This window comes from Anabrus simplex, chromosome 1, assembly GCF_040414725.1.
Source record: "Anabrus simplex isolate iqAnaSimp1 chromosome 1, ASM4041472v1, whole genome shotgun sequence".
Lineage (NCBI taxonomy): Eukaryota > Metazoa > Arthropoda > Insecta > Orthoptera > Tettigoniidae > Anabrus > Anabrus simplex.
The window spans coordinates 646,767,160-646,788,079 of record NC_090265.1 but is presented as its reverse complement, the minus strand read 5'-3'; the positions used below and the strand labels follow the sequence as shown (position 1 = coordinate 646,788,079).

Below are 20,920 nucleotides of genomic sequence, written 5' to 3'. Positions count from 1 at the left end.
CGAAAGCTCCAGGTGCTCACGAAAAGCGCGCTCACACTGATGACGTTATTGTTGCCAAGCTTAAACTTCCCCCACCACTAGCCAACAGTTTGAGGAAAAGGTATTGAGGGGGACAGCCGATAAGCAGAATCCTAAGACATTACACATTCGTAATGATTTAGAACCCGGACAAAAACTCCATGTGTGACCTCTCACAGGTTAACTGTGTTGTTCTGTTTTGGACTTTTAAAAATAATTTTAATAGTTTTTGAAATTGTTTGATGTAGGATATTTCATATAATAATTATAGACTGTGTCTCTAATTTTCATCTGATCCCATATTTCTTGAGAAAGCCATGGGTTTGAAAGTCTCTTTACCCTAGCAGTATGTAGTGGTGCATGTCTGTCATACTAAGTCAGAAGTAGTTCGTTAAAATGCTTTTTCGTCAATGTCATTTTTGTACTGAATGTTGTGCCATGGTGCATTCAAAAAACACTTCTTCATTTAAGTGTTTCAGTTCCCTATATGTGATTAATTTCGGCCTGTATTTGGGAGACTTTAAGGAATATGCAGTGTAAACCACGTCATGTTGGGAAAGACTGGAAGTGGGCATCTGACTATGAGGTAGGATTCAGTTGGTTACTAGATGGAGGAGCATGTGTGAGTTGGCAACATGATGTGTAGGGTTTAGGGGTAGTATTGTCACATTAATGGGTGTTAACATCTCAGTCAGTCATTTTGTTATGGTAGATTAGTATGTCAAGTCAGTATTAAAGTCTCCATTAAAATCACATGCTCATACCTGGGTACGAGGCTGTAGGGTTTCCTCCAGATTTGTGATGTTACCAGTCTTCGTCGGATGATACACAACACCAAGCAAGCACTTCGTACCGCGAACCATGAGCTCAACGAGCAAGAATTCATGGCTATGGGAGAAATCACTAGGGAATTTAAAAATCACCTTATAGTTCACATCATTCCTTATATAAATATGGAGGATATACAACAGAGCAAGTTGGAAGAAAACTAGTGTAGTTTCATACCACAGGTTTTCAATATGCATCAATTAATTGTGAAATGCTATGAGAGGAACAAACAGTAATGTGTATGTTTGGTAGATCTAGAAAAGGTATATGATAGAGTACCAAGGGAATAGATGTTAGCTATACTGAGGATTTATGGGATTGGAGATAGGTTATTACTGGCACTCAATCATTTATGATGACAATTTGGCTGCAGTGAGGATTGATTGTAGAATATACAGGGTGGTCAGAAACAACGTGAACCAGGTATATGAGCATTGGAAACTGTGCCATACTGCTCAAGTGCTGAAAACAGTTTGGGGAAGAGATTTTACATTTAAGTGTTGTTAATTTGACAAAGCATTAGCTTTCTAGGGTTAATGCTCTTATTAAATATTCAACCATAAAATATAATCATTACTTATTTAATTAGTATTACCAGTTTAGTATATTATCATTAATATAATGTTTAATTTTATTATTAGTATTATTAGTTTAGAATATCATTATAGTATAGCATATTATTGTCATTAATATAATGTAAACGTACAGTGGCATACTGTAAGCGGGGTGGAAAAACCCTGTAGTGTGCAGTAAATAAATGTTAAATTTGATAGAAGTGGTTTCTCTGATTTCTCAGATTAGTTTTGAAACTATCATGTAAAAACCTACTAGTTTTTTGTCTTTTCGTCCAGTGAGGAGCATGGGATATGTAAAGTGTGTGTTATATTTTTGCAGGTGTGATCATGAGTGGAGGCGACATGGTATCTGCTTATGTTCCTGATGCAGGAATTCAGGAGCATCTTAAAGAGCACAAGGACATGCAGATTTGGAAGCTCAGGTGCATAAAACTATCTGTCATTATTGTAGAAAGTTTGTAAGAACTCATAAAAACATCTTTTTCTTCTCCTTAAATGAAATAGTGGATTAGTTACAATCCTTTTAACTTCCTTGTAGTTTCAGGCAAATAATGTATACTTGGTGATCGAGGGTTAATTACACCTATAAGAAAATAATTAAACTTACTTCTTTCTTCTTACAATGCTGTAATTTCTTGCAGAATAAGGATGTGGAATATTGAAAGTTCTTTTCTTGTGAAACAGAGTTTTGTATAGTTACCATGACTAATGTCTGAGAAATTAAGTTACTGAGCAGAGGAATTGTCTTGATCAGTGATGAAGATTGATGTTATGTGGAGGGCTTTATGGCATTATTGTTCAATGGTACTTGTTGCTATTTTAATCTGTGGTAGGACTTGGATTTTAAAATGAACAGTAGTTGGTATTTTCTTTCTTTTTGTTTGTCTTTTAATTAGCAGTTTCTGGTGATTCCTGTATATTATCTATTTGTAATAAGGTATTATCAAGATTTTATTTGTAGGTTATTCAGAAAAGAAGTAATAGTAACATGCTGATCACTCCCACATTTTAAGAACTTCATTCATTTTTATTTTGGTTGTGTTATTTGTTATGTTTTATACCTCTCCATTGTTTGTTCCAGCTCACCAAGTGACAGTACCATAATGATATGTTATAATCCTTTGTAGGTACACATCAAATGGCAGTCAGTTGTATTCCGTCTGTGATGCTGGAATTGTAAGAAGATACCGTAGGTATCCTGATCATCATGAGTATCTTGGTGAAGTTTATCGGCATAAGGGTGATATCCAGGATTTGGATATATCTCCATATGATGAATGTATCCTTTTTATTAATTTCTGCGAAGATTATTTGTTATATTGCATTCAGTTTCTTAAGGGTAACTTCATAGAATTTTAATGTAATAATCTTATTTCAGTGAAGAATTTGTTAAGTTTGACTCATGTGAATATTAAGTGGATTTTTATCTACTGTACAGCATATTCTACTTCCTTTCCCCTCACTGTTAGCTTGTGGTAGCTGGTGATAAAAACTTTGTTAATGGAAGTGAACTTGAGTATGAATGTATGCTACTGGACTGACTCAGAGCTTGTCAAAGTAAATGGCAATTTTATACAGTAACATAAAACTTCAATCAATCATCATCATCATCATCATCATCATCGTCATCGTCATCATCATCATCATCATTTCCCATTATCCAGCAGTAGCCAGGTAGGGGCAAATATGGTTCCTTTCCGCTTTCTTCGGTCGTTTCACCACTCCTTCTCCAACAATGTGTCCCAGTCTGGGTTTCTTTCTGTAATACTGTGTTGGATTGTGTCCTTTCATCTCAATCGTGGTCGTCCGCTGCCTCTCCTTCCGTGCATTTGCATTTCCATCACCTTTTTTGGAAATCTTTCATCACTTATTCGCTTTATGTGCCCAAACCATCTTCTCTATTATATCATTCATTTTTTCCACTCCAATTTCTTCCCGGATTTTCTCATTCCTTATTTTGTTTCTTCTATTCTCCTGTATCATATTCCTCAATAACTTCATTTCAGGTGCCTGTATTCGACTCTCATCCTTCTTTGTCATTGTCCAAGTTTCTGCTCTGTAAGTTGTTATGGGTACGTAATACATCTTGTACATAGTTTCCTTTGATTTCATTGGCACATCTTTGTCCCATAACATGTTTCTTACACTATGATAGAAACAGCTTCCAGCTTGAATCCTCTTACTAATTTCAGCATCCAGTCGAGCATTATCTATTAATTCACTCCCCAGGTATTTGAACATCTCCACTACTTCCAGGGGCTTGTCTGCAAGTCTAATCTGACCTCTCCCTTCTTTCTCCCCTCTAGTCATAAGAAGAGTTTTACTCTTTTCTACACTTATTTTCAATCCACATTCTTTGATCTTCCCATTCACCACATCCAACAGTTCTTGAACTTTCATGTTGTCTTCTCCCCAAATCACAATATCATCTGCAAATAACAACATGTTAATTTCTCTTCCTCCATATACTGCTTTTGCTGTTCTCATGATGTCATCCACTACTATTGTAAACAGGATTGGTGATAGAACACTTCCTTGTCTCAGCCCACTAGTGATTTTGAACCAACTTGTCCTGCCAACTAATGTTTGTACACAACTACAACATTCCTTGTACAATGCTATTATCATTTTTTATGAATCCCTGTCCAATTCCTTTTTGCACCAGACTGTTCCAAACTTTAGTCCTTGGGACACTGTCATATGCCTGTTCAATGCCAATGAATGTCATCACCATATCATTCCCATACTCCCATTGCTTTTCCATTAGTTGTCTCATAATAAAAATGGGCTCTGTTGTTGACCTTCCACTTCTGAAACCAAACTGATTTTCCTGTATTGGTATCTTATTTTCAACCCTCAACCTTATCCTACTTTCCAGTATCCTCTCTATTATCGTAGCGGCATGGAATATCAGAGTAATTCCTCTGTAGTTCTTCAATACTTTATCGTCTTTCTTGAAAATTGGGATGATTATTCCTTTTTGCCAATCCTCAGGTGGTGGTGGTGGTGGTGATTGTGATTATTGTTTTAAGAGGAAGTACAACTAGCAAGCATCCTCTATATAAAACTAATCAGAGAGAAAAAATGGAAGGGGTCCGACGCTTCGAAAAATGAAGGTATCGGCCAAAGGAAGGAAGCCATGAAGGGCATGAAAATGAAAGACTCCCTAGGCCTCCATACGTAATACCGCCGGGGTCTGAAAAGAACAAGAGTTGACCAAGGGAGGTTGAATAGGATAGATGAAAGTGAGGAGCCTGGCACAAGTAAGTGGAAGCAATGCCAGGACTCAGCTGAGGGCCCCGTGCTTGCCAACCCACGTTCCAAAGTTCAGAGCCCCTGGGGCCCCTTTTAGTCGCCTCTTACGGCAGGCAGGGAATACCGTGGGTGTTATTCTACTGCCCCCACCCATAGGGGGAGCCAATCCTCAGGGACCTTCTTATTCTGCCAGACAATCCTGAGAACTCCATATGTCCACTGCAGGCCTACAGCTCCAGCTGCCTTTATCATCTCCAATGAAATTTCATCTATTCCAGCAGTTTTTCCATTCTTCATCTTTCTTACTGCCATTTCAATTTCATTCATTGTAATTTCTTTATCCATTTCATCACCGAATAATTGCCTTTTCTGGTGGTCTGTTGAATGACTGTCATTAGTTCTCATGTTCAGCAACTTCTGAAAATACTCTCTCCATCTGTTTCTTATTTCTTCTGGCGTTGTTAATATTATTCCGCCTTCATCCTTCACAAATCTGGTGTTTACATGATCTCTCTTTTTGTTTCTTAAGATACCATAAAACAGTTTTTTGCTGCCCTGCATATCATCTCTCAATTTCTGTGTGAATAAGGCCCAGGTTTTCCTCTTTTCTTCCTCCACTACTTTCTTGGCCAAATTCTTTGCTTCCACATATTTTCTTCTACTTTCTTCAGTTTTAGATATTTTCCATGCTTTCCATGCCATTTTCGTTTCCTTCACTTTAATCTTTACCCTATCATTCCACCAATGTGTCTCTTTGTCTTTCAAATTTTCTGATGTTCTTCCACATACCTTTTCTGCACATCCAACCAGTTTGAGTGGTGTTCTTAAAAGTAGGAAAGATCGCATAACAAAGATAAAGTTGGAATTCAGGAGGACAAATTGGGGCAAATATTCGTTTATGGGAAAGGGAGTTAGGGATTGGAATAACTTACCAACGGAGATGTTCAATAAATTTCCAGTTTCTTTGCAATCATTTAAGAAAAGGTTAGGAAAACAACAGATAGGGAATCTGCCAACTGGGCGACTGCCCTAAATGCAGATCAGTAGTGATTTATTGAATCTTTTCCATTCATCTTCTATATTCCCCATCTCCGTCCTGGGTACCAAGGATGTTATTTCCCTTTGAAATATTCTTCTTGTATGCTTTTCTCCTTCAACTTCCATACTTTAATTCTTTTCTCTCTTCTTAATGTTTTTTTTTTCAATCTTTCCCATCATTATGCTATTTTATTTTTAATTAAATGTAACATATAACCTGACGTGGATGTCTTTGTTCTTGGTTAAGATACAAGAATAATTTGATTTGCATTCATTGCTTTTAAAAAAAAAAAAAAAAAAAAAAAACCTCTTAAGGGAAACATTTGGGAGATAGTAGGTATGAATCCCACCGTTCGTAGTCCTGAAGATGGTTTTTCGTGGTTTTTACACCAGCTGAATGCTGGGGCTGTACCTTTATTAAGGCCACAACTGCTGCCTTCGCATCCTAGCCCTTTCCCATCCTTCCGTCATCGAACACTTCAGTGTGTTAGTGCGACATTAAACAATTAGCAGAAGTCTTCAGAGAAACAAATCGTATATAATTTGAAATAGCAATCCAAATTTGAAAGTCTCATTATGAAAATGGTAAAAAAGTTCTCTAATGTCTGGTTCTGTGGCTAAAGTGGTTAGCATGCTGGCTTTTGGCCCAAAGGGTCATGGGTTCGGTTCCCGGCTGGGTCAGGGATTTTAACTTTCCTCTGGCTCGGGGGCTGCGTATTTGTGCTGTCTTCAGCATTCAAATTCATCTTAGGCAGAGCCCCGTCTTCATGGATGAGCAGGTCGCCTATATGCTGTTAACTCAAAAGACCTGCACCAGGCATCTCTGGAGGTCACATACCATTTTTATAGTTCTCTGTTAAGGTTTATGTCTGGTAAATGACCATATTTACTCGCATATTAGACCCCCTTTTCCCCCTACTTTTACAGCTTGAGAAAGTAAGGGGGTGGGGGTGGTCCAACATGCGATAACCTCAAATTTTGTGCAGTGAACACATAGCTTCTGGTTTATAAATTATACATGTAAACATCCTACGCTATTCTTTAACAAACTTGTGAATGTATTTGAGTTATACTAGCTATTTTCGTTGGAAGGCAGTATTTCTAAATGTAAAAAGACAATAGAGGGTGAACATGACTTTTAGGCCTGTATGTAAAGTAAATATAGTCAGTTTTAGTTACTCATATCACGTCATTCGTTTCATCTCATTAATTCCTTTGATCAGGTTAACGTCAGGAAGAGCGTACGGTCGAAAAAACTCGCTACGAAGAGTGGTCTCACTTCACGACCCAAAGAGAAAAGGGATAAGGGTATTGTATTATATTGTGCAATATTGATACAAAAGAACTTAATGACCTATCTGTCAGTTGAGCAGTAAGCCTACCACACTGTAAACTTGAGAAACCTAATCACTGCCTTCAATTGAATTATCGTCTTGTGCCGCCAACTTCCCTGCTACCGGCATGCCGTCATTCCAAATGATGTCATCTTCACTGCCATCTCGTCAGCCATACATCGAGAGTATTGGTGGTCCCATCATTTTTGAAACTCTTAAAAATAGTTTTGTTCCCGACTGTAGAGTCTAAACACTAAAAATCTATTCTGAAATGGGTTCTGGAGATGGTCTCTGATATTCCTAGTTGGTGTATGTGTAGCAGAGGCCACTCCTTCTGAATAAAGCCATACTTTGGTAGAAAGCGTGCCAAACAACCAGTTGATAATTAGTGTATGTTACGAGTTGTTCTTCTGAATGTAATACAAAGTGACTGGAAGCATTATTTGGATAGCTGCTGCTGTTGAAAGCCAAACCCTTATTTTTAAGTAATGTTTCATGCTTGTTCTCCACATTTATCACATCAGGATTTACCTAAACAGCTGTAAATGAGATAGGAGAGACCGCACTGTTTAGGTTAGGTATGCTATCAAGTGCCCGCATAGTGCCTAAAGTTCCACGATGGGAAGATTAAAAATAAATAACAGGAAAGTTTGCCGAATTTATGGATATCTACAGGTATGGCGGTAATGCGTTTTATTATCATTATATTTCATTTCGTATGACCGTCTCCACTTTTTTTTAACGCATAGTATGTTTTGTTTGGCGTCTCCAAAAATAGTTAAATGGGGACGTAAAATTATTATTATTATTCATGAGGTACGTTGGTGAGTAATCAGTCGCTACGATTGGATTTTTAAAATCACGTTTTAAACCTACTTCTCTAAAAAAGAAGCCTATATTGGCCCGAGTTATGAGATATTCCACGATCACTTACTTAATGATTTCGTCTGCTATATCAATAGCAACAACCGTGAATATTTCTTAAGTAAAGTAAACTTGTTTCCTTATTCTGAGGTGGTGCAGCTCTTTTTAAACAGGCCCCCAGTGGAAGGGAGTTGTATGTACTATTCTTACCACATATCAACCTTCCTGCCATTCGTAAATCTCTGGCAATACGGTACTGGGAATCCAACTCGGATTCCCGAGAATGGCAGCTAATTGTACTAACCCTTATGCTGGTGGACATTCTTAACTACAAAACACAGACATATATCCAGTACACGACTGGTGCGTGCTTGCAATGCGCGGGTCGGACACAAAACGATTCACCTATTTGTGCGACGTCAGAGCTGCAGTAGGCCTATACTACGGTGATGGACATTTCTTAACTACAAAACACAGATGTACTGCATTACTTCAACACATGTTTTCATTGTGAGGGTCGTATGGACAAAACTATTCCCAAATTTGTGTGTTGTCATCAGAACTGCAGTAAGGCTTGTACCCTCTTCAAAGCGGAATCATTGTTCTTCTCTAATGAATTGCGTTAGGGGTTCTTGTATGCAAGATTTTTTTTCATTTTCTTCGTCTCGAAAAGCCAAAGGGGGTCTAACACACGAGTAAATACAGTATCTGATCAAGGGATCATATTAATGTCTTTCAGCTAGTAAAAATGAGTTCATCTATAGGGAAATATGATAGGATGGAAAGACCCTCTGAATTACTTCATTATGATCTAGAATGATATTTTTTTCAGCTGTGCACTTATGTTCTGTACATAATTTGTATAAAAAGTGTCCTGAAATGGCTGTCCACTTTGTTCAAATACGCAACCTAGCTGACAGCATAAGGGATGGGCAAAGCTGCTGTTGTAATACTACTGTTTTACCATTACATTAAGTGAGACTACTTGCTTCTGTTTCAGTTCTTTTATTTAAAACTGGCTTTATGGTATTGTTGACACTGTCTCCATAGGTGTCAAAGCAGGTGTACTGTATTTGTTGTAGTAACATGTAGCTTTTATTGTTGCATCGATCTAGTTAATGGTAAATGTGTTTAGCGTTTAGTACTATAATGTTAATAATATGAATACTAAATAAATATTCCATGATGATACTAAATAAATATTCCATGATGATGACGACGACGACGACGACGACGACGACGATGATGATGATGATGATGATGATGATGATAAAAGGAACAACTACCAGAGGACTGGAAGCTAGCCTTGATCCATCCTTTACACATGAAAGGAAATACAAGAGATGTGAACCATTACCGTGAAATTTCTCTTCTGTCAGTAGCCTACAAGATCCTGTCACTATCCATCCTTGAAAGACAAGAACAGCAAGTTGAACACAGACTCGAGGAATACCAGCCAGGTTTTCAGAAAGGCCGATCAAGTGCAGAACAAATACTTAACCTAAAAACCTTAATAAGATACCATATGCTGAGAGGTCGAACCTATGTATCTACATTTGTAGACTTCAGGAAAGCATACGACTCCATCGACCATGATGTGTTGCTTAACATCCTTGCAGAAATGGGAGTCGATGAGAAACTGCTGGTGATAATAAGGGCAACAGTAACTAATACCAAATCCAAAGTAAAATTCCAAGGATGTCTCTCTGAACCCTTTGAGATCAAGACAGGCGTTCGACAGGGAGATGGGCTGTCACCTCTTTTGTTTTACTGCGTACTTGAGAAGGTAATACAGGAGTGGCGAAAGACATTAAAAGAAAGAAACCTTTACAAACCCGTAAGGATTGGGACAAAGAAAAATGGAGTGGAAATAGACTGGTTAGCGTTCGCTGATGATGTAGCCCTTATGACAGAAAATTTTGAAAGTGAAACAGAACAGATCAATGTGTTGAAGGAAATAGTAGAACAAACAGGTTTACAAATTTCCTTTCAAAAAACAGAAGTAATGTCAAATATCAAAGATGATACAGCACAACTAAACACCAAATATGGAACGATAAACCATGTTAGTAAATTTAAATACCTTGGGGAATGGATTCAGCAAAATGGACTTGACAAATAGGCCATAGCAGCAAGAATCAAGAAAATGGAAGTCACTTTCCAAACCACCAGCAGCATATACAACAAAAAGTGCTTTTCCCTGAACACAAAAATTTGTCACTACAACACTGTCATCAAACCAGTATTGCTGTATGCATCTGAATGCCTTATTCTGTCCGAGAAATGTTTGCTTGCGGATTTAGACAGGAAAGAAAGAAAGATCCTACTCACCATGCTTGGTCCAAACTACAAAAATGGCATCTACATTAGAAAATCCAGGCAAGAAGTATACTCTAAGATAGAGAAGATCACGGACACAATGCGTAAAGGCAGAGTTCACTTCCACGGTCATGTACGACGGATGATCGACTCTTGATGGACGAAATGTATCTTCAGTGTATTTGACTCAAAAACAAAAACGGCAATGCCATGGTATGTTAATGTCAAGAAAGATCTTAAAGAACTGGGCCTACAAGCAGAAGATGCACAAGACTGAAATCTTTTCAAAGCAGTCATCAAGACTTTTGGGACTTTCCGGGACGAAAAACGGGCAACTGGTGCTAAATGGACAGAAGAACGTCGTGCTAAACACAGTGAGCTAATGAAGACGATGTGGATCAAGCGAAAAGTGAACAAATGCCAGAATGTAAAGTGAGGCTTATCTTGGTCCCTAGTTGGCCGATTAGCGAAGTTGAATGAATAATAACAATAATAATAACAATAATAATAATAATCATCATTTGGTCTCTATCACCATGAAGAGGAATAGCCATAAGATCAGCCGATATAGTTGGGATGGACAGTATGTAACACTCATCGATTTTATAACAACAGGCCGAGAATGGAGAAGATATGTCATGAATACGAAGATAATCCCTAGTGAAAGTATTGAAGTCATTTTGATTTGACGCATTGTAAGCTGCCCGTCCATCTATTTCTGCTTTCCATTTGATGGAAGAATGAACCAGATCTTTCTGGGGCGGCCTAAGCCTGAATTTTAATTAATTTTATTGGGTAAATGCCAAAAATTTCACCAGAGCTGCAGTAAGGCTTGTACCCATCCTCTCTGGGGAAAATTAGAAGAGGAAACCACTGCCTTGTGGAGAAGAGGGATCTCCAAAGGCTAAGGGAGTAAACCCCAAAAAGAAAATCCTCAGATGCATAGGCTTAGCAGGTCAGCAGATGAGTAAATTTGTACTTGCTTTCAACTACAATACAAGCCTCGGATAGAAGTTTAAAAATGGAAATGAAATTAACAAGTCTCTGACTACAGTTGCACAGTATGATGGTCATCCTGATGTTCGTGCAAGTGTTAGATCAGAGAACAAAACCCAATTTGGAACAATAAATATTTTAACAATGAATGAGAAGGAAAATGAATTGACCTAATGGAGAGACGAAAACGTGACATCCTGGGATTAAGTGAAGTAAAATGGAAAGGGAAAGGAATGAAAGAATTATAATAATGCACATACGTGTAAACAAGGAACTACTGAAGATAATACAGGTGTATGCTTCACAGACAGGAAACGCATATTGTTGGAGATGGGATCACGATAATGGGAGGTCTGAATGCTCATGTGGGAACTGATAGAGTGGGATATGAGAATATTCTGGGGCCACATGGGTATGGCGATCGAAATGAAAATGGAGAGAAACTCTTAGACTTTTGTATCAGAAATAACCTGATAATAAAGAACACATGGTTTATGAAGAGGAATAGCCATAAGATCAGCCGATATAGTTGAGATGGACAGTATGGAACACTCATCGATTTTATAATAACAGACCGAGAATGGGGAAGATAGTCATGAATACGAAGATAATCCCTAGTGAAAGTATTGAAGGTGATCATAGATTATTGATTGTGGAATTAAAAAAAAGTCAAATTCCCTAAAATTGTATTGAAGAAGAAACTAAAGATCAGGATTTGGGAATTGGAGGAGGAGGATAAAAGAATAGCATTCCATGATTGTATAAAAAAGGAAATTGCCTAACATGGAAATACAAAGTGGAGAAGAAGAGTGGAACAATTTAAGACAGACATTTGTGAAGGTAGCAATTGAGGTGTACGGGAAAACAAAAGCAAAGGTTAAAGGAAAGGAGACACGGTGGTGGACAGATAAAATAAAAACAGAAATAAATGAAAGGAACAAGGTGAAGAAAGAAATGGATAAGGAGAAGCAAAAAACGTATTAGAGCAGAGGCAGCCAAACAGCACTCTGGGCGCGCTTGCACTCCAGCTTCACGCCGGTGTGCTTTTGACGCAGACGACCTTGCAGTGATGGTGGGGAAGACTACATGTCTGTCCCTCTCTCGCTCGCCTTCGCCCTCCCGTACAGCCTGTGCTGTGGCGAAGGTCAACTGGTTGCGGTGTGGTGCACCTTATCTTTCTAGCTGTAGGCCACTTGACATTATTTGATCGCAGGAATTAGTAACGTTGAACTATGGCTAGCGATGAAAAGAAAAGGAGAAGTGGAAGTGCGACGTCATTTAAGAAAGAGTGGGAACAATCGTTTTTCATCCCGCACAATGGAAATGCAATGTGTCTTATATGCCAATGTGTTGTTGTTTGCTTGCGAAAACATTCACTTGAGCGCCATTTCAATCGGAAACATCAGCAGGAATTTGGGGCTCTCGAGGGCGAAGAGCGTCAACTTAAATTTAATGAGTTGAAATCAACGCTAGAAATAGGCACTGCACTCGTAAGTATCTTCTTTTCTTGCAACTGTTGGTTGTTTTAATTACATTGTGATTAAATGGATTTCGTATTTTTAACAGTATGGTTTTGAATTGACAGGAACTTGGAATTTCAAATCCGACCTTATAAGCTAGCTACAAGATTGCTTTGCGAATAGCTAAAAATGCCAGACCTTTTACAGAAGGGGAGTTTGTAAAAGGATGCCTATTCGATGCCGCGGAACAGCTATGCCCATTGGAAGTTCAGCAGTTCCAGGATATTTCACTGTCGCCTCAAACAATAGCGCGCCACATTGCTGACTTAGTTGAGGATGTCCAAAGACAATTAATGGAACGATGTGTAAAGTTCATTTCATATTCAATTGCTTTGGATGAATCGACGGACATCACAGACGTAGCGCAACTGGCTGTTTTTGTGCGGGGCGTCGATAGTGAACTTAAAGTTACGGAGGAGTTGTTAGACATCATACCACTTAAAGACACAACAACAGGCGAAGATATTCATCAGGCTGTGGAGGACGCTATTGACTCCGTGGGTTTGCAGTGGCAACGCTTGTTTTCTGTAACAACTGACGCTGCGCCATCCATGCGGGGATCAAAAATAGGTTTTATCACTCGTCTTCAAGCTAAGTTGGGTAGTGTCAACGTGAAGTTGTACGCAATACACTGCTTTATTCATCAGGAGACACTTTGCGCGAAAGCAGCAAAGCTCGGTGACGTTATGCAAGTGGTAGTTCGCATTGTAAATTTTGTTTGGCAGCATGGTCTGAATCATCGCTGATTCTAAGAATTTCTAGCGTCTGTAGATGCCGAATATTGTGATGTGCCCTACCATTGTGAAGTGAGATTGCTCAGCAGAGGTGAAGTATTGCACAGGTTTTTTGTTTTAAGAGCGGAAATCAGTCTATTCATTGACATGCTTGGTAAGCGAGAGCTGAAACTTTCTGATCCGCATTGGATAGCAGACCTAGTGTTTTTGACCGATATTACAGGGCATCTCAACGATTTAAATGTGTCAATGCAAGGTAGGGATCACCTGATTACAGATTTATATGACAAAATTATGGCATTTAAAATGAAGCTGCAGTTGTGGAAAGCCCAATTAGAAATCAGGAATACAGTGCATTTTCCACAATTGGAATCCGTCCGCGAAGAAGCCGACTTTGACCAGTACGTGCGTGTTATTGAGGACTTGCAGAAAGAGTTTTCTACCAGATTTCTAGAACTTGCAAAACTTCAACCTGTTTTTGATTTGTTTGTCAAGCCATTTTCAATCACTGTAACTGAGGTTCCGCATGAGTTTCAAATGGAGCTTATTAATTTGCAATGTAGCACAGCTCTGTGAAAAATTACCGCAGCAAGAATATCCAAAATTGCACAGGCAGGCTGCACAGGTGTTATCAATGATTGGAACAATGTAAGCCTGTGAAACCTTTTCCTCTGCATTGAAACTAACAAAATCACGGCATCGCGCTCTGATGTCTGACGATAACCTGCAAAACAGCCTCCTGTTGATTGTCTCACAAGCAATCGTACCGAACATTGAGCATATTGTAAATATGAAAACAAATGGACAACAAAGAAAATAAACATGTGACCAAAATTGCATTGTCATAAAATATGAGTCCCATGCTACCTTATCAGTATTGCTGATTGTTTTAATTCTGGCCACCTCGTGGTATAGCGGCTGGCATCCTTGGATGTTGCCCTGGAGGTCCGGGTTTGAATCCCAGCACTGCCCAGACATGTACTTTGGTCTGTGGGCTGGAGTTGGGTACACTCTGCCTCATCAGGCAAAACTGAGCAGATTGGATTGCAAATACATACACGAATACAGCCAGCACAATCACACAGGTTATCAGACAAATTCTATACACACACCCATGTACACGGGGCTACATGACCACGATGTCGTAAAGCCACGACATCAATCAACAACAACAAAACATTTTAATGCTCAGCACGTATTCTTCAAGTGCTGGTATGCGGAGAACCACGCGAACAAAATGTACATGTTTCGGACAACCAGCACATTGTTTGTTTACATTACGTCTGGTGCGAAGGCGATCCCAACTTGACTCGGTCCAACGTGCTGGCAGTCAGGACAGGCAGCCCCACCACGAAAAGCAGAAATCAGCTTGCTGGAGTGCGGCGCAGCGCAGCTGGCACGCCGAGCGTGCAAAGGCTGGATGCCCCTGTATTAGAGGGATGAGAATAAGATAGAAAGGTTACATGTGGAATACAAAAGATTGAAACTACAAGTAAAGAGGAGTATCAAGGAAGAAAAGGAGAGATGTTGGAGAGAGTTTACTAACAGAATTGAGCAAGATAGTCTAGGAAATCAGAAACTATTATTATACAGAGTAATAAAATCGAAAAGAAAAAATCAAGGCATTAAAGAGGGAAGATGGATCCATAGTACATGACGAAAAGGGTCTTCAGAATGTGATGGCAAAGTATTTTGAAAAACTTTATAATGAGGATGACTGCTTGGAAGAAGAAGGAGATAAGAAAATGGAAATAATAGATGGAGAAAAGAGAACCCGATAACATGGTTGGAACTTGAAAGGGGAGTGAAAGCAATGACCAAAGGTAAAGCAAGTGGAAAAGATGAACTCAGTGCCGATATGATTAAGGCTGCAGGAAACATTGGACTACACTGTCTATACAGAGCCCTCAATGCCATATGGAAGGATGAAAGGATACCTGAAAATTGACAACTAGGAAGCATTGTACCGTTTTTCAAAAAAGGAAATAGGAAGAAATGTGAAAATTATAGAGGTATAACTATATTATCACATGGGCTAAATGGAGAAAGTCATAGACAAAAGACTGAGGGATATAATAGAAACACAGTTAAAGGAAGAACAATATGGCTTTAGACTGAATAGATCAGCAATAGACTTGATATTTACAGTGCGAACGATAATGGAAAACTATCTGGAAAGGAGCAAGGAAAACATCTTCATATTTTTGGATATGGAAAAAGTTATGATACAGTTAAGAGAAAACATGTATGGGAATGCCTTCTGAAAAGGAATGTACCAAAATCATTAATTAACAAGATAAAAATGTTGTATCATGAGAGTAAAAGCAGTATACAAGTGGGGAGTGATGACTCTGAAATATTTTATACAAAAAAGTTCTCAAGCAAGGAAGTGCACTATCGCCATTATTGTTTATTATATTGATGGATGAAATCATAAAACGTGTAAAACAGAGTATCAATAGTGATGTGGTGATTTGAGGAAAGGGAGTAAAGGAAGTACAAAGGATACTGGACATTTAGAATGAAAATATGAAGGAGTTTGGAATGGTAATTAGTAAAAAGAAAACTCTAGTCATGCACTGTGGGAAATAGAAAAAGAGAAGCCAAGTGAACATAGACAGAGAATGGTTAGAGACCGTAGAACAGTTTACATATCTGTGTAGCATTAATGGAAGTAATGAAATCAACCCTGAAATTAATAATAGACTAAGTAAAGGTACATTTTATCATCAAATCAGAGAGCTTTTATGGGATGACAAAGTACCCAGGAGAACGAAATTAACATTATATAAACTGTATTTCATACCAGTTGTAACATACGGACTAGAAACGCTGGTAACTAATAAGAGACGAGATAGTAAGATCCAAGCAGTAGAAATGACATTTTTAAGAACATTGGTTAAAAAGACAAGAGATAGAATTCAAAATATTAAAATCAGAGAAGAGCTAAATAAAAAAACCATTAGTACAGCACATACAGAAAGCAAGACTGAGATTTTTCGGACATGTAAAAGGAATGGGAAAGGAACAGGTAGCAAGAAGGGAAAGAGAATTTAAGGGAAAGAGACCAATTGGAAGACCGAGAAGAAGGTGGATGGATCAGATTTCGACATTAGAGAAGCTGGATTGGATGTGGCGGAAGTAATGGAACAGGAAAAGTGGAAGGACAGAAAGGAGTGGAGGAGGCTTGTTAACCACATCCGGGTGACCTGACTGGGACATTGATGATGATGATGATGATCTTTTACTTGCCAATATCATATGACATGGAGTGTTGAATGGACTTTTCTTCCTGCCCTTCAAAATGTAAATAAATATTCCATAATAATAATAATAATAATAATAATAATAATAATAATAATAATAATTGTGTGGCCTCGGCTACCACGTGCAGGCATTTTGATTTGATGCATTGTAGGCTGCCTGCCCATTTATTTCTACTTTCCATTTGATGCCGGATCTTTCTTGGGTGACCGATGGCTGAATTTTAAATAATTTTGTTGGGTAAACGCCAAAAGTGTCACCAGAGATCTTTTACTTGCCAGTATCATATGACATGGAGTGTTGAATGGACCATTTTTCTGCCCTTCAAAAATTTAGCAACCTCTGCTGGGTTTGAACGTGCAATTTTGGGTTCTGGAGGCCAATATTCTACCACTGTTCCAGTTATTATTATTATTATTATTATTATTATTATTATTATTATTATTATTATTATTATTATTATTAAAGTGGCTGTGCAGTTTAGGTCACATAACTATCAGTTTGAATTAGGGAGAAAAGGGCTTTGAACCCCACTGTCGGCAGCCCTGAAGATGATTTTCCGTGACTTCCAATTTTCATCCCAGGCAAATATTAGTGTTGTACCTTAATTAAGACCACAGTTGATTTCTTCCCATTCCCATCCCTTTCCTATCCTATCACTGTCATGAGACCTGTCTGTGTCTATGCGACGTAAAGCAAATCGAAAAAAAAAAAAAATTATTGTGTCATCTCACAGAAGTTTGGCGACCATTGGTAATTTTTCCAATTTCGAGTTTCCCATATTAGTGTTGCTGTATCGTGGATGTTGAATCACAGTTGGAAGTTCTGTATCCAGGATAATCTTCTGTCCACCATGTTCTTCGTTCCCTTCTATCTTGCCTTATGTAATAAGTTGTATCAGGCTGTATCTGTCATTGCAGAATGTGTAACCAAAGTCGGTTACTTTCTGGTGTTTTGCGATAGTTAAGACTTCATATTTTTTTCTGGCTAATTAATGATACCTTTAGTGTCCACCCTTCAACACTGTAAATCAGAACCAGTAACATATGACGGTTTGCAAGCGAGTTTTGAATCCAAAATTGGGATTCCACACAGGTTGTTTTAATTTCAGAAACACACTCCTTGCATTGTCAATTCTGGTTTTGTTTTCTACATCTGGATCCCATTCCTTTGTTAACCTACATACTAGGTACTTGAATTGTGACACCATTTGAATGGCTTTTCTGTCCAATGTAACAACAGTGTTGATGGCTTTCTGCTTGCTGATTGCCATGAATTTGGTTTTGGGAATGTTTATTTTAAGACCAAACTGACTTGCTTACTTCGTTAATGCTGTTCAGAATGAATTGGAGGTTGTCTAAATTGTCGGCAAGTATCACAATGTCATCGGCATTGAGGATTATGTTTGTTTTGCCTTCCATTAGTTTTCGTCTTGATTCCTTTATCGACTTCATCAAGGACAATTTGAAAAATAACTTTGGTTTATAAGTTTAAAAGAATTGGCGAGAGGACACAACGTTTTCTTTTACCCTTTTGTATCATACTCTCTTCAGTCTCCAATACTGTGACTTATGGTTTGATTCCAATACAGCTTCTTGATTTCCTGATTTCCAGACTCATTGCATTATTGTGCTCCTCTTCTGGTGTTTGAGTGTAAGAATTTGTGATTTCCCACAGCCATCCCTTTCATAGTCTGCGCTGAAGGCTCTGAATTTACTTATTTTGTGTTTAAGAGAGAAGTCACTTCTGCCTCAGACAGTGCTGACTTAACACGGATTCCAATTGCAGTTTTCCTTCGTTAATAAATTTTGAAGTCAAATTCATTTCCATTATCAGATTTGCAATTTAAGTGTATGTGTGTTACTGGTTGGAAGGGAGATGTTCTCACCGTGCTCTTCTTTTTTTGTATGTGTACTCGTATGTGCAAGCATCCATCCAAAATGTGACCATGCTAAATCTTGCTCAACTGTGTGTAACTGGACTATGTATAACTGTGGGTGGTCGCTGAAAGATATGACATAATGTTGCGGAAATTTGTTGACTTGTTTTGTGTTGTTTAAATTGCACCGGCACAGATAGACCATACGGCGACATTTTGATAGGACAGGACTAGGATTTTGAAAGAAGTGACCATGGGCTTAATTAAGGTACAGCCTGATGCGAAAATGGGAAACCGCAGAAAACCACCTTCAGGGCTGCTAACAGTGGGGTTCAAACCCACCTTCTCTTAAATGCAAATTAGCTCCATGCCTCGAACCCTGTAGCCGGCTCGCTCTGTAAATTGTTGTTGATACAATGAAATTACATTGGAGATGAACAGAAAGATGATCATTGTTGCATTCAGAGTTTGGAAATTTTGCATTTTTTTTTTTGTTTCTAACCTGTTAAGGCTTTGTGGAGGCTCATTTCGATGTTTTAAACAGATATTATTCTTAACTCATTAATCAGACATTATTACAGCATCCAAGGACCGTTCTGTAGGTGTACTCCGTCTTGGTGCACCAAACCATGGATGGACAGAGTATAGTGAATTGACTTGATAACATCCAACTCAAGGTATTTATGAATAATCCAGCTCAAGGTATTTATGAATATTTTGCCAGGCTGAGTAGTTTGGGTGGTAAAGGGTAGCCTTCTGAACTCAAGTTGGCATGTCCGATCCCGGCTCTGTCCAACTCAAACACGTCAGCCTTATGTTGGGACCAGACACTTGGCCAGTTAAACTGACAATATTAAATAATATCCACTAATTTATAGTGCTATACTTCAATTTAAGATATTTTTCCATGTTTTAAATTATATTTCAAAGCATATTAGAGGAGAATATAGCTGTGATAGGATTGTGTGAGGTTAAGTGGAGAAGAAAAGGGAAGAAGAAGTTAAGGAAGGGATATACTCTCTACTGGAGTGGAGGATATAAGGCAAAGAGTGGAATGGGTGTAATAACCAAGTGAGTATGAAGTTGAAGTGACTACATACGTGATAGAATAATGAAGATACAGTTAAGGACAGAGACTGGAGTAAGGGATTTCATCAAAGTGTATGCGCCCCAGACTGGATTCAAAGAAGAAGATGTGGATAAACCCTTGGAGATACTTGAGAGAGAAATATATAATAATAAAAGGAAGTGTTTGTCTGTGTATCTGTCCATCTGTGCGTGATGCCCAGCAAAATCTACAGCACACAGAGATCTGAAATTTTGAACATAGTTAGATGCAAGGGGGTCCGAATGCACCTCCAAGCTGGAATTTTCATTTTCGCTTTCGTTGGTGAGTTATGAATGAAAAACCATCGGAAAAAGTGTATTGGGATATGACAATCCAACGTGTTGTCACCAAGATTAAATGCATAGAGTCACTGTCACTAGGCACCGTACATAAGATAGGTAGAGAACACAATATTCAAGGAGCCATTTTACGTCCAGGGCGTAGGAAGCCGTTTTTGGTCTTATATGGTGTGAGGGCATATGACTCTGTTGGTGGTGATTCGTCCGTCGGATCGGGACGTAAAGTCTTGAGCTATTCGAGAGGAGTGGGCTGTGTGCCGGCACCGGGTTTCATTCTCTTCATTCTTACTATCATGTATCATGTCATTCATTTCATCTCATTAACTCATCTGATTAGGTTGACGTCATGAAAGTCATCCGGTCGTAAAAACTCGCTACGAAGATTCATCTCACTTCGTATCCAAACCCCGTAGAGAAAGGGGACAAGGGTTGGACACGTATACATTTAGAGGAAACATATATGACACAAGATAGACGATAATAATAAACAAGGAATAATACATGTATCAGTCAAGATGCCATTTTAAGTCCGTGGAATAGGAAGCCATTTTCCTTCAATCCATGATGTCTGGTTTGTCATAGCTGAGCACAGGTTTTCACCTAAGATGCATGGCTGTGTCTAAGAGCAATTCTTGCACCAAGACATGAAGCTGTCAACGTCATCAACAAGCAACACTCACAAGAATTATCCAGTTTTCTATAAATTGAAAAGTCTATCGACACAACATGTCATACAGATGAGGCTGTCAACTACCTTGGGGTGGATGATTGTGGCACCGATTATCCTTCTCAGGAATATGGATCCTTCCCTCTGCAATGAACACAGCTCTGAAACTGATGACGAATATTACTGAAGCCACCATCATGACTGAGCATGCCACGGGCGAAG

The 20,920-nt window shown here is 38.6% G+C and overlaps 1 protein-coding gene across 10 annotated transcripts in view; it reads left to right on the top strand.

Moving 5' to 3' along the window:
• The window catches only part of LOC136857259 (uncharacterized), a 124,658-nt gene that overhangs the window by 84,370 nt on the left and 19,368 nt on the right, over nucleotides 1–20,920 (top strand). For all 10 annotated transcript variants that reach the window (XM_067135759.2, XM_067135760.2, XM_067135764.2 and 7 more), the window contains exons 7-9: nucleotides 1,741–1,843; nucleotides 2,549–2,700; nucleotides 19,194–19,301. In XM_067135759.2, coding sequence (XP_066991860.1) covers nucleotides 1,741–1,843; nucleotides 2,549–2,700; nucleotides 19,194–19,285 — 347 coding nt within the window. In that variant the 3' untranslated portion in view covers nucleotides 19,286–19,301. The remainder of the gene's footprint in view (nucleotides 1–1,740; nucleotides 1,844–2,548; nucleotides 2,701–19,193; nucleotides 19,302–20,920) is intronic.